General features: G+C 38.3%; 1 protein-coding gene and 1 long non-coding RNA gene across 2 annotated transcripts in view; one reads left to right on the top strand and one right to left on the bottom strand.

Annotated features, from left to right (window-relative positions):
* POMP (proteasome maturation protein) overlaps positions 1–13700 on the bottom strand; it is a 23546-nt gene extending 9846 nt beyond the window's left edge. The window contains exons 1-4 of the mRNA XM_055244322.2: positions 9420–13700; positions 6128–6225; positions 4059–4119; positions 65–166 (exon numbers count right to left, since the gene is read on the bottom strand). Of these exons, the coding sequence (XP_055100297.1) occupies positions 65–166; positions 4059–4119; positions 6128–6225; positions 9420–9422 (264 nt within the window). The 5' untranslated portion in view covers positions 9423–13700. The remainder of the gene's footprint in view (positions 1–64; positions 167–4058; positions 4120–6127; positions 6226–9419) is intronic.
* Positions 13700–24196, top strand: LOC129463969 (uncharacterized). Its single transcript, XR_008651367.2, has 2 exons — positions 13700–20893; positions 23344–24196. It is a non-coding gene; the product is annotated as an uncharacterized lncRNA (long non-coding RNA).

Below are 24196 nucleotides of genomic sequence, written 5' to 3'. Positions count from 1 at the left end.
ATGAAAACAGAAGAGTCCTCATGAATGATATCGACACATATGCAACAGAGATCCATCAACCCACCTGCTGCACTGCCTTGAATTCCATCTGTAATTTTAGTGGAGCAAATAGACCCTGAATGTTTCTCAGTGTGGAAAAATTCATTTTATCTTGGTTAAGCTGGAACTACAAAAGACAATGTAATTTTAAACATTACACTCAATACTCTGCTTTCAAAACAGTTAGCAGTGGCATATATATAACACAATAGTTAGATGAAGAATTTTAATATCCATACCTGTAATAAAAACTAAGTATTTTTACTAATTTTTTCTGAAAAATTTTAGACCACATATGTCTATATTTCATTTAGCATGCAGGTGTACTTTTACCAGTGTAAAATTACTACCAAAATTCCAAATTTATAAAAGTAATAAATTAAGGAATGTGTCTATTTCAAAAGTAGATTTACAAGACATAATCATATTTTAGTGCTTTTGATTAAAAGTACTGCAAAACTAGCAAAGGTGTAATTTGAGATCCAGAAAATGTCACATGCACTGACAAAAACAGTTTTCTAAGTATGAAGGTATATATTTAAAAGGATTCAGCAAAAGAAATAATCCGACCACTAAATCATCCTGTTAATTAAACTATAATGTTTAAACTCCACTTATTTTTGGTACTTGCCTCAGGGGAAAAACAAACATCTCTCAAAAGTTTATTCAATTTGTATTGGGTACTAATCAGCAATTTTTCCTGGATCATATTTTTACTAAGTACTGATATTACATTTAGGGAACTCTGACCATAACTTAATGTATTTCAGGCAAAATCAATCGACTTGACTCATGGATTCTAAAACAGTTTCCAAAAATGGCTCCTAAAGATAGTGAATGTAATATGCAAACAGACTGTTACAAAGATTTGTCTGAGCTAAGGTGATTATAATGAGGTAAAGTCATTTCTTGTCATTATTTTTTATACGCTACTCTCTTGATAACATTGTCTTTAGTAATCAAAAAGGTCATTTTGATCAAAAATCTATTGAGAGATTAGTACCTACTTGGGATATGACTATGAAGTTTGAAAGTAAGGTGACTAACCAAATGCTTTTTAATTACTTTAGCTTTACACAGCAAATTTTGACAGATGGTCCTTAGGGAAAACCTGCAGTATTTTATTATGGGTATATGATCTGAAGTTCTAAGTGAAGGGTTTGCTTTAAATATTGGCCTATCCTCATGATAATACAATTTTATTTTAAGAGACGGGTCTTGCTATGTGGCTGGAGTGCAGTGGCTATTCACAGGCACGATCATACAGCACTACAGCCTCGAATTACCAGGCTCAAGCAATCCTCTGCCTCAGCCTCCCACGCTGCTGGGACTACAGGCACACCCCGCCACACCTAGCAGTAAACGTAATTTTATGTATAAAAATTCAATTTATGTAAATTTTGATGAATACAGCCATCTTGTAATGTGATATTAATACTGTAATGATCAATCAACATGTAAGCTAGCAACCGTGTGCAAAATTAGGCTCTGTGGCAACACACAACAAAACTCAACAGTCTACTTTGGAGATTATAATCCAGTTTGGAAGACATTATGTATGTATCTCAACCCTCCACACTACTGATTTCTTGGGCCAGATAATTCTTCACTGTGGCGGGCTGTCCTGTGTACTGTAGGATGTTTGGCAGCATCCCGGGCCTCTACCCCATAGATGCCAGTATTACATCCCCCCACCCCCCACTGCACCATTTGTGACAACCTAAAATGTCCTCAGACTTTGCCAACTGTTCCCTCGTAGGGGGCAGGAGGATGATCCTCCTCTAGTTGAGAACCACTGGTACAAATGATGATGGCCATCTTCCATCACTATCACCACTGAAGCTCCCAATCATGCAGAGCTACGAGAGGCCAGCAATATGCCAAGGATGGGCTATTACTAACTCCAGATGAGAAGACTAAGGCTTAAAGAAAATTAAGCAATATGTCCCAAGTTTACTTAGCAAAGTGGGGTGCCCACATAATTCAACTACACAATCCATGCTGAAGGATTTATAATAGACAGTAAGAGTCACATAAAGAGTGAGCCTGCCATTAGCCGGCTAAATGATTAAAGAGATGCAGTAGATGTAAGTCTCAAAAAGATCTCTGACGTTTTTGGATTCTTCACAGTTCCTGCCAGTCTCATTCAGATTTGTCAGTTTCTCTTAATATGTATTGCTTAGAACTAAACCAATACTCCAAATCTAATAGCCAGACTAATACACAGGAAAATAATATAATCTCCCTTGATTTGAGCCCTATCTTATTAACAAAGCCCAAGACTGCATTAACCTTTCTTTTTAGTAACTAACATAATCTGCTGGCTTTTAGTGAGTATACAGTCAATTAAAACAGTCAAGTTTTACACAGCAAGTCACTTTACCCTGCCCAAAGGTGTAGAATTCATTTTTTGAATCCAAACGCAGAACTTCACACTCACCTCTATAAATGTTTTCCTTAAATTTTGGTCTAGGCTTTGGTCTATTTTATCATCATGATATAGTTCAATTATTCACCAGAATGAACTATCCTTCTCAACATTTTTTCCAAAAACCTAATATACATTCTTTCTTTGGTTGCCCCCAAGTCCTTGAAAAATATTTATCCTTCCTATGTGTCCACCTGACTACCTAAGTTGTAGACAGAGGCCAAAAAGCCCTATCAAAATATTCCCTCCAAATTGACTATTCCCTAATCACTGTTCTCTGGGTACAGTTATCAACCTCATATACTTTACCCTACACTACTTTCACTTGGTTAATAATCCACCATATAATCCTCAATCTTATCCCTTGTCAGATAATTTGATCCCTTGACTGACCCATTTGGCAATTTAGTAAAAGAGTGAACTAAAATTAATTTGCTGAGTTCATTCAGATGCTGATGATCACTGCTTACTTTATTAAATGCTCACAGCTTACTCAATAGTCCACTTAAGAAACGGTTTCAGGGATCAACGTTACCACAGACAATCTTATTTTTTAGTTAGATCCTTTATACAAAAGTGGAATATGTATCCATCTACAAGCAATTTTCATTCCTCCCATTAGTTCTCAAAGATGATCAACTGTGCTTTTATAATCATACTCACATACTTGTAAGTATACTCTGGGCTGTCAACTTCTGCACCTGAAACCTGAACTCACTTAAATCGATGAGGAACTTTTTTATTTTTCTCATCTAATTTGAACTTCAATTTCATAATTACATTATTTGTTCTACTCTTTTTTATAGGCAGATCTATCCCCTTGTTAGAAAGCGAAACAAACAAACAACAAAAACAAAATACAGATCAGTTTTCTGTTACCTAACAACTGCATCATCTTCCCCAAGTAGTCAGAAACCTTTTTCTTCTTCCTCTAAATGTTTATTTAAGAATCCTTTAAGTTGTGTTTTGGACATGTATACATGCTATCCTCTCTGTAGGAGTAAACTTTCTGATCTAAAACTGTTCAAAGGTCCCTCCTCTTCTATAAAGCCTTCCAAAAAAGCCCTAAGCACAGGTGGCTGTCACATCCTTGGTCTTCTCTAGCACTTTATGAAGCCTTCTCCTATCCACTGCTTGTCTTCCTCATTAAATTTTAAGTTATTTAAGGATGGGGATTATGTCATATTCATCGAAGTACCTACTGTGCCTAGTGGCTGTGTCCTACGGAGATGCAGGACTTAAGAAAGAGGTCAAAACTGGAGATATGAACTTGGAAGTCAACAGCAAAAATGGCAGGAAAAAATATAAAAGGAACAGCATTATCAAAAGAGAAAATTCCTGTGAGAGGAATGGAGAAGTGGATCACCCTTTGGAGACGTACATAAAAAAGGCAGGGAAGGATGTGTAGAAAGGGAGCTTTAGAGGAGCAGTATAATTTTTAAGTCTATCCTACAAGGGGTTTGAAAATAACGCCTCATATTCTTCATGGGCAAATCCTCAGTACCCAAACTGTTTTAATAAAATGAAACCAATATCAGTAAAAGTATTTATCTATAAGAAGATAAAAATAAGGACACAATAATATACTTACATTTTTTTCTGATAATTCAAGAGGATGACTAGGCAAAAGTTCATTTTTCACACAAGAAAAACTGAAAGGACATTTAAAAAAAAAACAACATTTAGAGGAGATTAAATATCACTCAATACCCAGAGCTCAAAATCATATCTATAAAGGGATAGCACGAGAGAGTTTTTTGGGGTGACAAAACTGTTCTGGATCTTGATTGTGGTGACAGTCACAGGAATTGATACATGCACTAAAAATTCATAGACCCACACACCAAAAGGAAAAAAAAAGTATATATAATAATTTAAGAATGTATCCACTATAGACATTGGTGGTCAAGACTTCAATCACTAGGGAAAATTTGCCAAAATCTGGTGCTACATCTAGAAGAAATTTAATAAATGTATGTTTATTGCTATTAATCTGATGAGGTACTTCTTGCACTATATAAAATATCTAAGCCTATTCCCTTCAGGTCTAACACATGCAATATTTAATATATCTTTAATAAACATGTTGAACAACAGGTTTAGCATTTACTGAACACCTACTATGTATAAAGTATGTTAGGTAAGGCACAACTAGAACCAGGCCACTGGTCTTTATCACTCTAGCTATATAAAGATGACTACCTTATTATCCAAAGTTGGATTTTAAAGCTACAAAATACCTTAGAAACCCTGCAACAATTATTTATTGAATATTGCCTTTTTACAAAACATTATCCAAGAAGTGGGTTTTGAAAATGGTCCTGCCCCAGTCCAATCAGGAAGAAGAAGGAACATTTCATGTGGGGGGAAAAAATCTTCAGACCTTAGTTACTGCCTAGCCAATCAACTTGATTATAAATATCAAATTATATCTCCAATTTCACAGGCTATATGCTGCATTTTTTTACTACAAAATTGAAAGTCTGTAATGAGGGATTATATTTGTACTCAGACACCAGCATCAGAATGCCATTCTATTATAATAAGAGTAAATTACAGCCAGACGCAGTGGCTCATGCCTTGTAATCCCAGCACTCTGGGAGGCCGAGGTAGACGGATCACTTGAGGTCAGGAGTTCAAGGCCAGCCTGACCAACACAGAGAAACCCCATCTCTACTAAAAATACAAAATTAGCTGGGCATGGTGGCACATGCCTGTAATCCCAGCTACTCAGGAGGCTGAAGCAGGAGAATCGCTTGAACCCGGGAGGCGGAGGCTGCAGTGAGTGGAGATCGCGCCATTGCACTCCAGCCTGGGCAACAAGAGGAAAACGCTATCTCAAAAAATAAATAAATAAATAAAAAATAAGAGTAAATACTTTAAAATTAGATGTAGAATTCAAAAATTCAAAACACAAAATGTTTATAGAGGGAAAGGTGTTATCCTTATTTTATTAAGCAGAAAAGTGACCTGCACAGAGTATGGTCTAGTACCAGAAACTGAGACCTAAACATACAGAAACAAAAAGGAAATGACAAACATGGCGTAACTGCATGCTAAAGCTAGAAAAGAAAAAAAATGGCAGCCAATACACACTGAGTGCTTCTAATGTCAGGTACTATTTAAAATATTTTTCAGGTATTAACTCATTTATTCCTCAAAATAAGATATAGACTATTATTAGGCCTATTTTATCCATAACAACACTGAGACATTAATTATGTGATTTGTCCAAAAGCACACATCTAGGAAATAGCAGAGCCACGATCCAAACCCAGGCCGACTGAATCCAGAGTTTAATCTCTCAACTGCTATGTTCTAGTGCCTCCCAAAGAAAAGCGAATTACTCTGATAGTTAAGACAAGAAGGCAAATGGCTAAGTTATCAGTAGCAAGAAAATAAATAAAAAGAATCCTACCAAATCATGCTAATGGGCACCACTGCCTAGGAGGATGCTCTACATCAGAACCTACTACTTTGATGAGACACCTCTTCCACTACAGAAAATATCTAAGCCTCTTCCCCTCTGTACCCCATGTAAGGTATACTACTTGCCATCTGCCAACTAAATACACATGTATAGCCTATCAAAATACTTAAAGAATATTGTGAAAATTCACAGAAACATAACAAAATCAAAGTCATAACTCCCCCATATACCCTTTCCGAAGAAGATCATGACTTTCAAAAGGTCCACTTGCTGAAAGTTCAGTAACTGGAATACTGTCCTTTAGCTCAGATCCAAGTCCTCTGGCATTCTACAACACAAATAAAAAACATTATTAAATAGAAAAAAAATTTAAACACACACCCAAACAGCTATGTCAAAAATATTGTTTAAGTAGGAGACAGAAAAATAAGAGCCCCTTAAAAAGTCCAGACTAGACAATTACAGCAAGCCTTAAACATTATGATATGATAGACACACACATGGTACAATGAAAATACCAAATTTAAGAGTGGGAAGGATTCCTGAGGTGATCTCTGAACGCTGTCAGTTTGAAAGGCATTCCAGGAAAAAATAACATGAATAAAGGCCTGAAAATATAAATGAACAAGCTTCAGGTAGTTTGAGATGACTGGCTAAATATGTTTCCAGTGAGGCAGAAGTAAAGGATGATGAAATACAAAAGTGAAACGTCTTACGTGCAAAGAAATGTGGGTTTTATTCCAAAACTGAAAGCCTCTGAAAGGTTATGGCATGACTGAATTTGTTTCCCCTGGAAAAACCGCTCCCTCAGGTTAGAATGTTTAACACAGAATAAAAAAGTTGAAGACAGCATCCTCGGGAATACTATTCCCTGAGGACAAGGAAGAACAACAAAGAAATGGGATTAACAGACAGGATGGATAAAGAAAAGTAGAGAAGCTGGGAAAAAAAGGGAATTTCAGAAAGCGTTTGGTTTCTATATGAAGATAGCACTACCTATAAAAACTATGTGTATCTAATCAGGATAGTATAAAACAAAACAAAAAAGACAGTGCATTTGGTATTGGTGTATTATTACCCTACACTACTGTGAAATGCACAATCACCAGATATTTATTAGCCATCTACTATGTGTCAGGTACTCTGCTAGATACTGAAGATACATGTCTACCTCCCAGGGCTTCAGCTTATGAAAATATATTAAACAATCAAAGAAAACATGGTGTTACAACAGGCAAAGCACGAGATGCTAATTTTATTTATTTATTTACTTTTTCAGATAGGGTCTTGCTCTGTCACCCAGGCTGGAATGCAGTCGAGTAATCATGGCTAACTGCAGCCTAGACTTCCCAAGTTCAGGCAATCCTCCTGCCTCAGCCTCTCAAATAGCTGGGACTACAGGTGTGTAACACCACACCTGGCTAATTTTTTTATTTTTTGTGGAGATAAGGTCTCAACTATGCTGGCCAGGCTAGTCTCAAACTCCTGTGCTCAAGCGATCTTTCTGCTTCAGCACCCCACAAAGTGCTGGAATTACAGGTGTCAGCCAGCATGCGTGGCCCAAGACGCTAACTTTAAATCACTTGTTGCTCAAGTCCAATACCCCCGTGATTCTGCAGAAAAATGTAAAACAGCTACAGGTAGTTTTAGTACTAAATTTTATATTATTCTAGAAGAAAACATTCTGAGAAGTCAGCTTTTTAACTGATTTCTTAATTCGTTTGTATATTTGATTTGGTCAGGTATTTTATCCCTTCCAGGGTTTCTTCACTATACCACTCTAGCCCAGCCTATCACACATGGATAACTTCAACAGCATTCTACTGGGTCTTGCTGCCTTTAGACTCACCCATTTTCCAGTTCTGTATATCAAGGTTTTCCTCAAGCACGAAACCTCCTCCAACAAAACTGCTATAAAATCTTTGTTGGTTCATCGATGTCTGAAGCCTAGACCTAAAGAATCTGCATAATAGGTTCCAACTCCCCTACATACAAGAAGTCATGGTGGACAAGGAAAAGAATCTGGACTCTAGTGTGGACTGTCACTAACCTACCTTGTGACTGCCAGCAAAGCACCAACCTCTCTGGCCTTGTTTACTCATCTGCACCAAGGAGCTGAACTCCTACCAGGACTACAAATGCTCCTTGACTTATGATGGGGTTACTTCCTAATAAACCCATCTTAAATTGAAAATGTCAAAAGTCAAAAACACATTTAACACACCTAACCTACTAAACATCAGGCCTTAGCCTAGCGTACCTTAAATGTGCTCAGAGCACTTACACTAGCCTACAGTTGGCCAAAATCATCTAATACAAAGCCTACTTTATTAAAAAGTACCGGGTATCTCATGTAATTTATTGAATACTCTACTGCAAGTGAAAAACAGAATGGCTGTATTGGTACTCAAATATGGCCTCTACTGCCTGTGTATGGATTTCACACCATCATAAAGTTGAACCACCACAGGTTGGGGACCTTCAGCAGAGATGTGTGATTGTTGCTTTCCAAATGTATCTTCTATTACTTCCCTATATGAACATTCTCCTCCTTCTGGACTGCTTTATTGTAAAGTAACAGAAGGTTTCAATGCACAAAGAAAAGGTGAATTCTGACTTCTGGATTCTGTTATTGTCATTTTTCCCAGTTTCCTTCTGTAAAATATCAGGATTAGTACTTACTGTTTCTAATAAACGAAGGAGCTGAGAAAGGCAAATCTATGAAAACCTAACTACTAGTTATATTTGAGAGTGCCTAAAAAAACTTTTTAAATAACGATTAGCAGTATTTACCAAGAGAAACTTTCTAGATTTGGATGGATGTCCTACCAGCAGTACCGATATCAGAGTCTGTGGCAATGGTGACTCAGTATTCTTCTCAAATACCACAACTTCTAAGTTAAAAAGAAAGAAAAAGTGGTGGCGAGGAGAGGGAGGGAGGAGATGCACTAACAATACTGACAAGCGGGGAATAGCAACTGTCAGATTTTTTCCCTTCTAACACCTAGCACACTACAAGCTCTCAAAAAAGTTTGTAGAGCAAAGCTGCGTTACACAAATGCGACCTATAGTTGTGGGTTGTTTACCAGGCAGTTACAAGGGCGGGGACTGGGAGAGATGACGAGTCTGAAGGCTCTGGGCTCTCAGAGGTTACCCCTCAAGGAAAGGGTCGGCAGCGCCACCCCACAGAACGTTGCACTTTCGCGGCTGCCTTTTCCACTTCTGCGCCAAGTAAGGGAAGGTGGTCTGGGCCTTCTGGGGTCTAAGGGATGCAAGGGCGCAAACCGAGCTAAGAGGAGTAGGATGAAGCCGAAGCGCTGCTAGTGGGACCAGTGCCGGGCCCCGGCGACAGCCACGACCCACCCAAACCCCGTGACTCGACAGATTATGGCGCCCAAGGCCGGCCTCAGCCCCACGCTGCCGCCACCGCCACCGGGGACTGGTTGGGAGGCGACTGCCTGTTTCTGCCGAGCCACGGTCCCGAGCCCGCGTGGAACTCCGGCCGCCCGGGTACCCACTCACCATCTTCCGCAGCTCTGCGAACAGCCTCTCTGCCCCGTTACCGTCAGTCGACCCCGCCGCTCACTTCCGTTTCCGAGGGCTGCCCCCCCACATCCGCCGGAAGTGCGTCCGTCCGGGCGAGGAAGGAAGGAGGGCGCGGGACGCTGGAGGGAGCTGCGCGGGGCCGAGGCTCCCACGCTTGCAATCCCAAGGGACCGAGGGCCAAGGGCGCAGTAAGGGTGTGGGCTGGGAGGAGGGAGGGGTCGGGACGAGACGTGCCTGAGGGGAAGGAAGACACGGACTCCGGTTTATTAATAAACATCTACGGTTTGTACGGCGTTTTAAGAAGTGCAGTGTGCTTTTGTAGGTACATCGCTTTATGTAACACAAAACCTCTCTGAGTTAGCTATTACATTTCACAGAAGGATAAACGAGGCATAGGTGATTTGAGTGATTTGCTTGAGATCGCTCGGCTAATAAAGCAAAATTGGGACACAAGGCTTTTGTCATTTTTAAAAAACATAATATTGAAGGCCTGGTATGTTCCGAACGCTGTGCTGAGGCTAGGAATACAAAAAAGGACCAGGCTGGTGTGGCCTCTGGGCTAGAGGAGCAGGGGTACTCCGGGGGCTAGAGGGGAGAGAGGGGATGATAGTGACTACAAATTAAGTAAATGTGATCATGACCGACATATGTTGGGCTCTTTGAACTGCGTTATCAACACAGTTCTAAGTGCTTACATCCTTTATCTCATTTAATCTTTCCAATAACCTTACGAGTACAATTTACAGGTGAAGAAACCGAGACATGAAGGGCTTAAATAAATATGCCTAAGGACATATTTATGAGTCTAGAATCCATGCTCATTACACTATTCTGTATTGTTCAAATATAATGTAATAAAACGGCATTATAGTCTGCTGCCACGGGATGGAGACACCTTAGGGAATCTTTGGACTGACAGCTAAAGGATAAGAGCGAACTAGTTTGGGGTGGTAGGGTATTTAAAATAACATTACGTGCAGATCTGCTTGTGCAAAAACGGAACTGGAAAGAAGGCCTAAGTCTGGCTAAAGTTCAGAAAGTAAAGTGGAGAGTACTGTGAGATGAGATTGTAAGTAGATGGAGGCAAGTGGTTTTTGTTGTTGTTTTTGTTTGTTTGTTTTAAATAATGATAGGGTTTAGCTATGTTGCCCAGGCCTGCATTGAACTCCTGGGCTCAAGCGATTCTCCTGCTGCAGCCTCCCGAGTAATTGGAATTACAGGCATGCATCATGGGACCTAGCTACAAGTTTTTTATGCAGCCTTTGTAGGCAAGATTAAGGATGAGGCTTTGTCTTTAAAAAGCCGTCGAAGGATTTGAGAGAGGGAAATGATAAGGCCATATATGTTATGTATATTCACTGCCATGGTCATACAACTTTGAAGTTCCAGATGTTAAATGTTCTGCCCTGCTGTCCTTTAGGTGTCTCCTGGTCCTTCACAATAGCCATGTTTAATCCTGAGATTTGAGTTGGAGTGTTTCTTTTGCATCTGTTTTTCTTTCCGTCAGTTCCACCTGAGAAATGGTAAAACTGCGAATCTTTTCTTAAAAATTATTTTAACATTTGCTGATTGCTCACAGTTCAAATGAATATATATTGAACATTTGCTTGGTACTAGATTCTGGAGCTATAAAGAAGGAAAGGGCAATTCCCTGTACCTGAGATGCTTATGTACTTTCCTGGGGAAATAGACATGTAAACAGATACTTAAAATGCAGCATGGGCCGAGTGCAGTGGCTCACGCCTGTAATCCTAGCACTTTGGGAGCCCGAGGCAGGCAGATCACTTGAGGTCAGGAGTTCGACACCAGCCTGGCCAACATGGCAAAAGCCCATCTCTACTAAAGATACAAAAAAAAAAAAAAAAAAATTAGCCAGACATCATGTTGCATGCCTGTAGTCCCAGCTGTTCAGGAGACTGAGGCAGGAGAGTCGCTTGAACCTGAGAGGTAGAGGTTGCGGTGAGCAGAGATCGCGCCACTGCCCTCCAGCCTGGGTGACACAGCAAGACTCCATCTCAAATAATAATAATAATAAAATGCAGTGTGATAAATGCTTGATAGAGAAAGGGGCTAAACCAGAAAGTTGTTGGGAGCAGGAGAAAACAGCATTCACGGAAGAGGAACGTGGAAAGGCAAGAGATTTGTGAAAAGTCATGTTGTTATCTGAGTAATGGAAAACATTCCCTGTGGCTGGAGCTCTGGGTGAGCAGGTGAAGCAAAATGAGTTGAGGTTGGAGGGACAGGTTGGGGCCAAAACGAAGGGCCTTCTATGGTATGCTGAGGTTTAGGGCTTTTTCTTATAGACAACAGGAGATAATGGAGGTCTTTTCACAAACATTTGGCATTAAAAAAAAAAAAATTCTGGTGGCAGCATGAAGGACAGACTAAGATTGGGAGAAAGTAGGAACCAGGATACCATTTAAGCCACTAATGGTACGCTAAGGTAGTGTCACATGTTGGAAAGGCTTTGAAAGGAAGGAAAAAGTAGGAGTGAACCTAAGAAATACTAGAATTCAAAAGACAGCCAGAAGAAGGGGAGCCTGCTTTAAAGGCTGTGCCATCTTCTAATCAAAAGGGCAAGAAAGTATTGAGAGGTTAGAAAGTAGTTCAAAAGTAGCTAAAAAGGGATCATAAAGCCCTGAAAATAGGCTTTTGGTGACCAGTGTGAAGAGTTGTTTTAGTGGCTCAGCAGGGAGAAAATTCCCTTTATTTTGAGTCTTACACCCAAGTTTATATCCTATTTTCAATGGTTTGTTCAGTATTAACTAATACGGGGTACTTTTGAGTATGCTAAATACTTAAGAAGAAAATTAGATTTGATGCTGGAATGATTTAATTATATTTACTTAAGCTTTATGTTAAATAGCTTAGAGGATAGAATATTAATAATGATAGCTAACATTTGTTACATGTCAGGCCAGGGTTTAGTTCTTTGCATATATTGTTTCAATTAATCCTGTGAGGTAGATACTATCATTATGCACATTTCACAGAAAACGCTGAGGCATCATATGAGAACAAGCACCCTATTTTATTTTACTTTTTGTAGTCGTCTTTGACTTTACTCTTAAGTCAGTCTGGTAACATAGATAGGTAAACTGAGGACAAATTCAGCTTCATTCACATCTGGCAAGAACCCTCCTCCCTCCTTCTAGCTCTTTCCCCATTTGTTACCTCATCTGTTTCCTGTTTGGGTACTATTCTCGTACTTCATCTTGTCAGCTGAATTTGGGTCTTCTAAATTTTAGTGCTCTCTAACGATCTGAAATTACACTTACTTTGCTCTTTTCTGTTATTTGCCTAAGCTTGGCCCTGGGCACCCAAACCCTATTACCCAGCCTGCTTGGTTAGCCCCCTCTTAAAAGCTGCTCTATCTCCACAGCATAGTGCCTTGCGTACTTTAGGCAGGTACTCAGCAGGATTTTGAAATCTAGATGTAGTGAATGTCTCTTTAGAACTTAGCAAGCTAGGAGAGGCATGAAAGAGGCGTAGAGAAGAGAGGTCTGAAAACGTCTCAGAGCTAAGGAAGATACGATGTTGAGATAAGGGAATGACCAGTGATGTCAGATAATGATTATGGGAAGATCAGTGGGGTTTGGCAAATGGGATGTCATTTGCATAATCTTCTGGTGAGCAGTTTAACTATAAACCAGATTGTTAGGAATGAAGAATTTATAAGAAGAAAATGGAGGCAGCTAAATTTTATAGATCGTTCTTTTCAGAAAGTTGTCCATTTCAAAAAATAGAATCAGGATTTTGGTTTGAATGAAAGTTGGGTTTTGTTTTTGTTTCATGTGCATGATTGGACAGACCAAAGTTTGTTAGGCAGATGTTAGAAAGAGTTGGTGAAGGGGCAAGAGTGAAGACAGCAGGGAAGAGAAGCAGCAAGAAGGAATGATTGAGATAATGATCTCTCAGATGCCTAGAACAGGTGTGAGAAGGAATCAAGGACAAAGATGCAGCTGTTAGAAACAGGAGGCAGGCCAGGCGCAGAGACTCACTCCTGTAATCTCAGCACTTTGGGAGGCTGAGGCAGGCGGGATCACCTGAGGTCAGGAGTTGGAGACCAGCCTGGCCAACATGGTGACACCCCGTGTCTACTAAAAATATAAAATTAGCTGGGCATGGTGGTGCACGCCTATAATCCCAGCTACTCGGGAGACTGAGGCAGGAGAATCACTTGAACCCAGGAGGTGGAGGTTGCAGTGAGCCGAGATTGTGCCACTGCACTCCAGCCTGAGCGATAGAGCGAGACTCTGTCTCAAAAAAAAAAAAAAAAAAAAAAATTGTTCTTCCCTACAAGGCTCGGGGTGGAGGAGTAGTTCATTTAAGGGCAGTGGTATTATACAAATCTTAAACAATAAGAAAATTACTAGGTTTTCGGGGGCCTGAAAAGAATCTATAAGTTATAAAAAATATATCCAAATCTTTAAATGATCTAAATTCTTACAGTGTTGGGGAAGGTTCAATATGCATAATTTAGGATAAGTCATGTTTACAAATCTTCTTTGCAAGCCCCTTCCTATGTGTTAAGAGATGGAGAAATATTAAGTTCATTTAACCCTTTTCTTTAACCGTAAGAGATGAGTGTTTCATATTCTGAAATATTTTACTGGCTGTGATTTCAGATGCAGCTGCTTTTAAAAGAGTGTCTTCTGATTATGAAAAGCTGGGTTTTGAGAATAAGTACTAGAGTAGACTATTTGGAATCCAGGAGTTTTATTTTACTACTTTACATCTGCATTGCATCAGACATGGCACAAGTTAGCATTCCATTTTTCATGCTTTTATAGCCCTGTTTTAGGTCTGTCTGTGCTCAAAATTGGTTTATATTTTCACCATAATCTTTATTCATTTGCCTGCACAGCATATAGCTGATAGATTATATGCAATGAATTTTAAATTCTACACCTATTTCTTCTACTATAGCCTCCTCCCATCATTTGCCAGCCCACATGTGGGAGCATGGAGTAATTTTAATATTAACCAAATAAAAATTTAATTCAGAAAGCATATCTGCCAAAAGTATCATGTGCAGAGCCTCACAAAGCCTAATATAATATACATGTATACATGATGGTTTCAGTTCCGTTACATTTTTGGATAGTGTCAATATTCCCCTCCACTGGCATGAATAATTAGTGGGAATATCTGTATTTTGAAAATTCAAAAATTTATTCCCTGAAGATACAGACTTGAGGAAAGAAATTTAGCCTACTCAAAACACACCAGAAGGTTACCTTGAAAGCAGTTTACATTAATCTTATTCAGAATTAGAAAGTCGATGCAGAATCAGAGAGCTGAAAAAGATGGCCTACAACATTCTGATTGTATGGTTGGTATTTGACTTTTTTGTTTTTTCTTCCAGAAGCAATGCATGTTCACTACAGAAAATCAGACAACGCCAAAAGGCAACAAGAAGGAAATAGAGAACACTTAAACGCATCACCCAGAGATAACCCATGTGAATGTATTGGTGGATATCCTTAGACGTTCTTCTATGTGACAGAATATATCTGTTTATCTTTAAGAAAAAAATAGATTGATTCTATTTTCTAAGTGAGCTCGGAAATTTTCTTTTGACTTTTTTATGAGCATGTTATTATTTAATAAAACCCGTCATTGTGGAGACTTAGAAAACATCCTTCCTTTACTTCTTCAGGAATGAGAAATTACACGTAGGCAATTTATTCAACATTTTTCATTATGTCAGCATGATTAGATGCCAAATGGCTGTTTGGAATAATTTTTGAAGGTATTTTTTTTGACACTTTGCCAGGGAAATCATAACTCTTAAAATTCTCCAATAACCCTAACCATACAATTGGAGTTATGGATAGATATTATGTTCCATGTTTTGTTGTTTTCTCACTGTTTCAGTATCTGGGATTAATGCCAAAAGCTATTCAACCTCACCCATTTATTAAATGAGGGTGTCCAACTAAGTTTATACAATAGAGTTTAGAAAAAAAAGAAGACCTTGTTTGTTTATCATTCTAGTTAGGTGTTTTTACATGAGCAAGAAAGAAAAGTATTGTTTCTAAAATTCCTTGATGAACTTGCCTGGTTGAGAAGTAGAGTATCATGGATAACAGAATTAATTACCTGACACTTGAGCCACAAGCAGACATCCTTGCTTATTCCAAACCGTCCTCCACACCGCTGCCAAAGTTGTTTGTTTTCTAAAATTCAGATCGATTACTTTCCTCCTTAAAGCCCTGAATAGCTCCTCTTTGCCCGCCCTACAGTCTTAATTTATGACTCTTTAGAATGTGAAACAGGCTTTCTGTAATCTGTCAACCCCACTCTTAAATTCTTTACTCCAGTCATATTAAAGTACTTGGAATTCTCTGTTAATGTTAATTTCATACCCCTATACATTTTTTCCTGTTCTCCCCTCTTTTTGGAATGTGCTATCAAACCATGTCAGGTCAAGCATCGCTTCCTCTACAAAACCTTTGTTGACCTTCTCTGCTGCCCTACTTTCCCTACTTGGGGAAAATAGACCCTTTATGCTTCATTGTTTATGCATACATATGAGTAATTATATCTCACCAGCAGTAACACACTGTTGTACCTCTTGTTTTCACATGTGCTTCTCCTTGTTAGACTATAAACTCCATTCACCATCTTTGTGGAGCTGTCATTTTTCATTAGGAACATCGTAATAGCCTTTCTGCTAGTAACCCGCCCCCCTCCACTCTTACCTGCTTTTGAAGTGATTCTCCCCATCTCCAGAGTAAGTGAGCTTATCAAACTATGCTTCTCTGTGTGAAAGGTGTGGTGGTGGGAACTGGGTGAAATTAGCTCCAGGACACCATTAGCACTTGGTCTAATTTATTTACTACAGTAGGTATCCACGTGCTGAGAGATTCCCAAGAAGGATGGGGAGTGGGGAAGGAGTAGGAGTAAGTGGAGAAAGTAGGGGCTGAGAAACTAGGTGAAGAATCAGAATCAGGTGTAGACAGCCATATGAGTCACAGATCCGAAAAGGTCGAGTTAGCCAGAGTTCAACCAGGGCTGCCAGAACTTGTGTGGTTAGGGTGTGCCAGGCAGTGCCATTAGGAGCTTCCATGTATTCAAGGGTTGGAGTGGTCATGAAATAAAAAAACGCTGTCCAGTGACCAAAAGTAGTTGCAAAATTCTGAGTTTGGAGCCAAGAGGAACATACACTGTGGGAGATACAACGAGCAGCCTAAGTCAGAGTCTTGTCAAAATCCATTTCATGAAAAGCTGAACTTTCAAAATAGTGTAGTTATATTTGGTGCATTGCAATGCTAAATAATTTCCTCCTTGACCACTATATTAAAGGGTTGCTTTCAAACAGCTTCCCCGGTAAACATGATTCCAAGTGGTTTAAGTTCACATTTCTGTCAACAGAAATTTAACTTTTGTGGTTCTGATGGGTGAGAAGTGATAACTCAGGATTACTTTGGTTTGGATCTTTCTGATTACTATTCAGATCATGCATTTTTTCATGTTTACTGTTTAGATTTTCTGAAAATGTCTATTCACACATTCTTTATTCATTTTTCTGTGGAGTTTTTTTTTCTTTTTCCTGTAAATTTTTGGTCACTCATTTCATACTGTAGATATTAACCTTTTTCTAATACATCCCAGATATTTCTTGAAGTCTACTATATAATAAGATTATTCTTTTCTTTATGGTATCTTTGACAATACACATGTTTAAAAAATTATCTTTTCCTTTGCAATTCCCTGGTTTGCTATTTCAGTTGAGAATGTTTTCCTAACCTGTAGTGTATAAATTCATTCTCTTAAATTTTATTCTAACTTTTTTTTACATTTTTGTTTTAAATCCATATGGGATTTAACTTTGGATATGCATTAAATAGGGGTCTAGTTTTTTTCCTCTAGATGGCTATGTTAAAATCCCATATATACTAAGATGCATTTTGGCACTCCCCATTTTAAAGATCTATTTATTTTTCTGAGTAATACTAGCCAACACATATCAGTTCTGTTCCACATGAACTTTAAAATGCCTTTATCAAATTAAAAAGAAACCATTGGAATTATGATTAGAATTACATGAAATTTATATATGGATTTTTGGAGAATTGACATGCTTTATGTCTTTCAATAATGTTTTATTTTCTTCATGTGTCTTAAACCTGTCTTGTCAAATTTAGCCTTAAGCATTCTGTACTTTTATCACTATTACAGAAAGAATATAGTCATATGTCTCTTAGTGATAGGGATACGTTCCGAGAAATGCAGCATTAGGTGATTTTGTCGTTGTGAAAAATGTCAGCGTCGTTACACAAACCTAGGTGGGATAGCCTACTAACACCTAGGCTGTCTGGTCTAGCCTATTGTTCCTAGGTTACAAACCTGCATGGTATGTTACTGTATGGAATCCTGTAGGCCACTGTAATACAGTGGTGTTTGCTTATTTAAATATATCTAAACATGGAAAAGGAACAGTAAAAATAAGGTGTTTCATTATAATCTTAAGGGACCACCATCATATGTGCAGTCCGTTGTTGACTGAAATATCATCATGTGGCATATGACTGTGTTTTTCCATTCTCACTTCTTTTTGGTTACTACTGTAACCATTCCTACAGATGCAGTAAGGATGGTATGTGTATTAGTCAGCTTTGTCTAAATTACACTGCAATAACAAGCAACCTGAAAATCTCAGTGGCTTGTAACAACAAAAAATTTCCTGCTCATACTGCATGCCCATCCCAAGCTGGCTGCAGCTCTGCTTCACATCACCCTCACTCTGGGGCCCAGGCTAATGAAGCCATTGCTGTCGGGCACATTGCAGTCTTGTAGTAGAGAGGAGTCAAAGTATAGCATCTACTGGTTCTTTTTTTTTTTTTTTTTTTTTTTTTGAGACGGAGTCTCGCTCTGTCACCCAGGCTGGAGTGCAGTGGTGCAGTCTCGGCTCACTGCAAGCTCTGCCTCCCGGGTTCACGCCATTCTCCTGCCTCAGCCTCTCCGAGTAGCTGGGACTACAGGCGCCCGCCACCACGCCTGGCCAATTTTTTGTATTTTTTAGTAGAGTCGGGGTTTCACCGTGGTCTCGATCTCCTGACCTCGTGATCCACCCGCCTCAGCCTCCCAAAGTGCTGGGATTACAAGCGTGAGCCACCGCGCCCAGCCTGGTTCTTAAAGCTCCTGCCAGGAAGTGTCACACATCACTTCCCCCACACTTTATAAGCCAAAGCAAGAAGTGCCCATATCCGACACTGAAGCATCCGGGATGCATATGTTCTCCACAAGGAAGGGCCCTTCAAGTCACAATGCCAAGCCCGACACCTAAGAAATAACCAGTGAGATAGGATCAATACTCTTAACTTGAAGGGCAGCAAATATTGTCATCACTAATACCATGTATCACAATATTTCATTGTTAAGTTGGCGAGATTGAGAAATCCTAGAAAATGATACCTATGCAATAGACGTTTATCTCCATTCAACAATAATTGGTTTCTCTCTTACTTTCAAGTATGCAAGAAGATGACGCTTTTTCTTATCTCTTAAATATAGCCAGCCAGGTGCAGTGGATCACGCCTGTAATCCCAATACTTTGGGAGGCCAAGGCAGGTGGATCACCTGAAGTCAGGAGTTTGAGACCAGCCTGGCCAACATGGCAAAACCCTGTCTCTACTAAAAAATACAAAACAAAATTAGCCTGGCGTGGTGGCAGATGCCTGTAATCCTAGCTACTAGGGAGGTTGAGGCATGAGAATCGCTTGAACCCGGGAGGCGGAAGTTGCAGTGAACCAAGATCTCGCCACTGCACTCCAGACTCTATCTCCAAAAAAAAAAAAAAACGTATAACCATGTGACTAATCCTGGCCAATGAAAATGTGAGTAGAAGTGGTGTGTGTGTTTCATTCCTGCACAGAAGCATTGAGAAGTTGAAGCATGATTCTCCATATCTTCCCTGCCATAGTGATAATAGAAGTATATGCTGCGTAGAAGTACCAAAAGGGTATAGTAGCTAGAATGTCATCATATAGAAGACAGTGGTTCTGGATGTCATCCAGATAAAGAGTCTGTGATTTTAAGTCACTGAGACTTAAGGGTTTTTCTGGTTTTACTTTTTTATTACTGTAATATAACCTAGCCTAGCTTTAATCAGGATAGGCTAGGTTATGGTGTAGTGGTAATACATATTTAAAATATTTTAACATAAAACATATGTGTGTGTGTATATATATATATTCATTTATCCATAATGCGATGTAGGACAAGGTCCTTCTCTTAAGTATGGGTCTACTGATTTGGAGTACCATGATATCTTTCTTGCATAAACTACATTGATAATGCATCATATACAGTTATCAGTTTGGATTTCTCTAATGTGGTTCAATAACTTAATAAGACTTGTAGAAAAATGCAAATACAAAATCTTAAAATTTTCTCCTCATGCTTTACAATTGTTATGCCCAAACCAACAGCATTTTTTTGCAACCTGTCCTTATTGAATCTTTCTAAAACAGACAACTGAGCTTCCATGAAAACAAAAATTCATTCTTGTCACATTATTATGTATTGGCTTCAGTAGTATTTGTTCAAGTTACTTGGTTTATAATAACAGTACAACTGTCATAAAAATGTTTAGGAGCAAGCACAACTAGAAATTGGTAAACAAACAACTGATCTGGTAAAAGTGGAGTACATGGTTATGTAAGAGAGTAGCTCACAAGGTGAGTGCATTTTTTCTGCCATAAGCAATAGTCTGTAGGTTTCACAGATGACATTGAGAGCTTGTGTAAACCCCAAGAGTTATTTAGATAGAAGCAAACGAAGAGAACATATGGAGAATAATTACACACGTATGTATATTCACATATTTATGTATCTTTGTGTATTGTGTCCAGCCATGTTACTCAATTAAACAGATATGTTCTTTCTAAGCATGTCTTAGAGCTTCTAAATATGTTGGCATATTATCAGCAAAAAGATAATTTAATCTCTTCTTTCCCAAATTTATATTATTTTCTTTCCTTATCTTACTGTACTTGCTACAACCTCCAAAATAATGTTGAATAAATAATGGTGATAGTGAATGTCCCAGTCTTTTTCCTGATTTCAGTGTAAGTATATTTAGTGTTTCACTCTTTGGGATGATATATTAGTTTTTTGGTAAGGTCTTTAATATTTTAGGTGGTAACTTTCTGTGGCAGAGACTGGCTAGATGCTCACCCATACATTTTCCTTTTCTCCTGAGAACACAGATCAACTACATTTTCCAGTCTTGCTTATGGTTATGTAGACCCAACCTAACTGAATTTTGATCAGAAGAATGTGGGTGGAAAAGAAAGATTATGTTTCCAGTACTAACCCTGAGCCTCCCACACTCTCCACACTGCCTTCCTTTCTCTACCAGTCAGATGCAGAAGACTTGGGACATCTTTCTAGAATATGGAAGAACTACTGATGGAAAGAGCCCAGGTCTTTGAATGACGGTGGGTAGGAGAGCTCCATTGTTGTCCCACACTGGATTATGACATGAGGGAAAATAACTTACTGTGTCAAGCCAATAAAGTTTGGGGCTCTTTGTAAGACAAGTTAGCTTCTGCTGACTAAAACATCTTCTCGTCAGACGTTATAGAGAGTTTTTAATTGGGATGACTGCTCAACTTTTTCAAATGCCTTTTAATCATCTATTTATATAATCACTATTTTTCCCCCACTAATTTGCTGGCATGATGAATTATATCGACGGGTTTCTTAATATTGAAACCGTACCTGTATTCCTAGACTAATCCTACTTGTTTATATTTTTTATTCTGAAATATTGTTTCTTAAAATTGTATCCAGAAATTTTGCAGTTATAGTCTTAAGTGAGGTCATTCTGTATTTTCCTTTTTTGTACTATTTTTTTAATCAGATATTCAGATTAATATTTTGCTGGCTTTATACAATTAAATGTGGAGCTTTCTGTCTTTTTCTGTGGTCTAGAATGATTTGATTTTAAAAACATTGAACCAGGTGTAGTGGCTTAGTCTGTAATCCCAGCTATTTGGGAAGCTGAGGCAGAAGGATCACTTGAGTCCAAAAGTTAAAGACCAGACTGGGCAACATAGCACAACCCCATCTCTAAAAAATATTTTTGTTGGATTTATTTCTAGATATTTTACATTTTGTGTTATTGTATCCCCTTAAAATTGGGTTTTGCATCTGTCTTGTGTTAATAGAAATGCAATTGACTTTTGCCTGTTGATTTTATGTCTAGCAATCCTGCAAAATGTTTCATTTTCTTACAATTTGTAGCAGACTCTTTGAGTTACCCACGTAGAGAATTATTGAATTTATAAATTATGACAATTTGATTTTTTCCTTTCTGAGTCTTCTTTGTGTTTTGTTGTTATTGTTTTCATTGTTTTTGATATTCTGCAATGGCTAGAACTCCAACACAAAGTTATTAGGAATGATGCTAATTTATCTCATTGTCTTACATCCTTTTAAACGGAATGCTTTTAACTTTTTTTTTTTTTTTTTTTTTTGCTGTGGAGAATTACATTTGCCAGAGATTTATTTTTGCAGATACTCTTTATTAGGTAGGCTAAGGATGTTCTTTTCTACCCTTTTTGGATAAGAGTTGTTTGTTTATTTGTTTTAATTGTAAGTGGCTTGTTAAAATTTATTGAATGTTTTTTCTGCCTCTTTTGAAATGACTATATGATTTTTCTATTTTAATCTGTTGATATGGTCAGTTACATTAATAAATTGTCTAATGGTGCAGTAACCTTACATTCCTGGAATAAACCCTATTGATCATTATGTGGATATGGTTGCTAATATTTTGTTTAAGATTTTTATCCGTAATCAAGAGTGGAGTTAGATTGTAATTTTTTTCTTCTGTGGTTTTTGTATGAAGTTATATTAGTCTCATAAAATGAGTTAGGAGATGTTCCTTCTTTTATACTCCCTGAAAGAGTTTAGGATTGGAATTATCTGCCTTTGGATCCCGGTAAACTTGCCTATAAAACTACTTGGACCTGGACCTGGTGTTTTGTTTTTTGTTGTTGTTGTTGTTGTTGGTTTGTTTCTGAGTCTCGCTCTTTTCGCCCGGGCTGGAGTACAGTGGTGTCATCTCAGCTCACTGCAACCTCCGCCTCCCAGGTTCAAAGGATTCTCCTGCCTCGGCCTCTTGAGTAGCTGGGTTTACAGGCGCCTGCCACCATGCCTGACTAATCTTTCTGTTTTTAGTTAAGATGGGTTTCACCATGTTGGCCAGGCTTGTCTCCAACTCCTGACTGCAGGTGATCTGCCTGCCTCGGCCTCCCAAAGTGTTGGGATTACAGGCGTGAGCCACCTCGCCCAGCCTGTTTTCTTTGTGGGAATCGACTACTGACTATATTTCATTAATGATTATAGGCTTGGTGATAAACTATTTAACAACCAATTCGAATGGTTACACCAGTTAATCAGAATAGACCCTGGTCCTAAGCAAATAGTATGACTGTATAGTTGCATACAGGCTAAATATCCACCTTCATATTTTCAATTTCAGGTTTTAATTTTCTTCTTAAGTTAGTTTTGTAAATTATATGTTTCCAGGAATTTGTCCATTTTCCTTAAATTTTAAAATTTATTTATTGTTCATGCTATTTGTATCTGTGTAATTGCTGTTGTATTTGCAATGTTTCATTTTCCATTCTTTGTAGCTGCTTGCTTACTTCATCAGTTTGCTAAAGATCTGTCAGTTTTATTTTTTTTCAAGGAACCAGGTTTTTATTTTGTTGATCCTTTCTACTAAATGTTGTGTTTTGTTTAATTAATTTATGCTCTTAAAATTTTTATGTCCTTTATTCTATTCTATTCAGGTTTTATTTCCTTTATGCTTTCTTTTTTGACCAAGGAACTATTTAGAATTACAATTTGTTTTGTTGTTTTTTTTTTTTTTTTTCAGGTGGAGTCTCACTCTGTCACCCAGGCTGGAGAGCAGTGGTGCAATCTCTGCTCACTGCAACCTCTGCCTCCCATGCTCAGACGATTCTAGTGCCTCAGCCTCCTGAGTAGCTGGGATAAAAGTGTGTACCTCCACACCCGGCTAACTTTTTCATTTTTAGTAGAGATGGATGTTTCACCTGTTGGCCAGACTGGTCTCGAACTCCTGACCTCAAATGATCCCCCTCTACCACCACCCCGCCCTTCCAAAATGCTGAGATTACAGGCATGAGCCACTGTGCCTGATCTAGAATTATACTTTAAAAAGTCAAAGTTTTTTATTATGTTTTTGTTATTAATTGCATTATGGTCAGATAATGTGGTCTAGATGATAGTGATTCTTTGATACAATTAAGACTTGCTCTGTGAGCTAATATATTGTCAATTTTTATAATTGCTCCTGGGAACAGAAGGCATAGCTCCCGTCACATGATACAGGACGCTATATATGTTCATTAGACCTGGCTTGTTTATTGGAATGGTCATATCACCCATATTTTTTTCTGATATTTTTGTTTTGTAAATTTATGACAAAGATGTGATTAAAATCTACCTCATCATAGTGTATTTGTCAATTTTCTTTTCTTGTTCTGTCATTTTTTGCTTAATATTTTTGAAACTTTGATATTAGAAATATGCAAATTTAGAATTGTTTACATCTTACTAATGAATTGGACTTTCATCAATATGTTAATGCACCTCTGTCTCTAGTAATACTTTTTGCTTTATTTTTTCTTCATCTGATAATAATGTAACCACACAAACTTTCTTTTGGTTAATATTTATTAAATGTTTTTCCCTCTTTCTACTTTCAA

The sequence above is a fragment of the Symphalangus syndactylus genome, chromosome 15, assembly GCF_028878055.3.
Source record: "Symphalangus syndactylus isolate Jambi chromosome 15, NHGRI_mSymSyn1-v2.1_pri, whole genome shotgun sequence".
In the NCBI taxonomy this organism is placed as follows: Eukaryota; Metazoa; Chordata; class Mammalia; order Primates; family Hylobatidae; genus Symphalangus; species Symphalangus syndactylus.
This window is presented reverse-complemented; position numbering and strand designations above follow the sequence as displayed.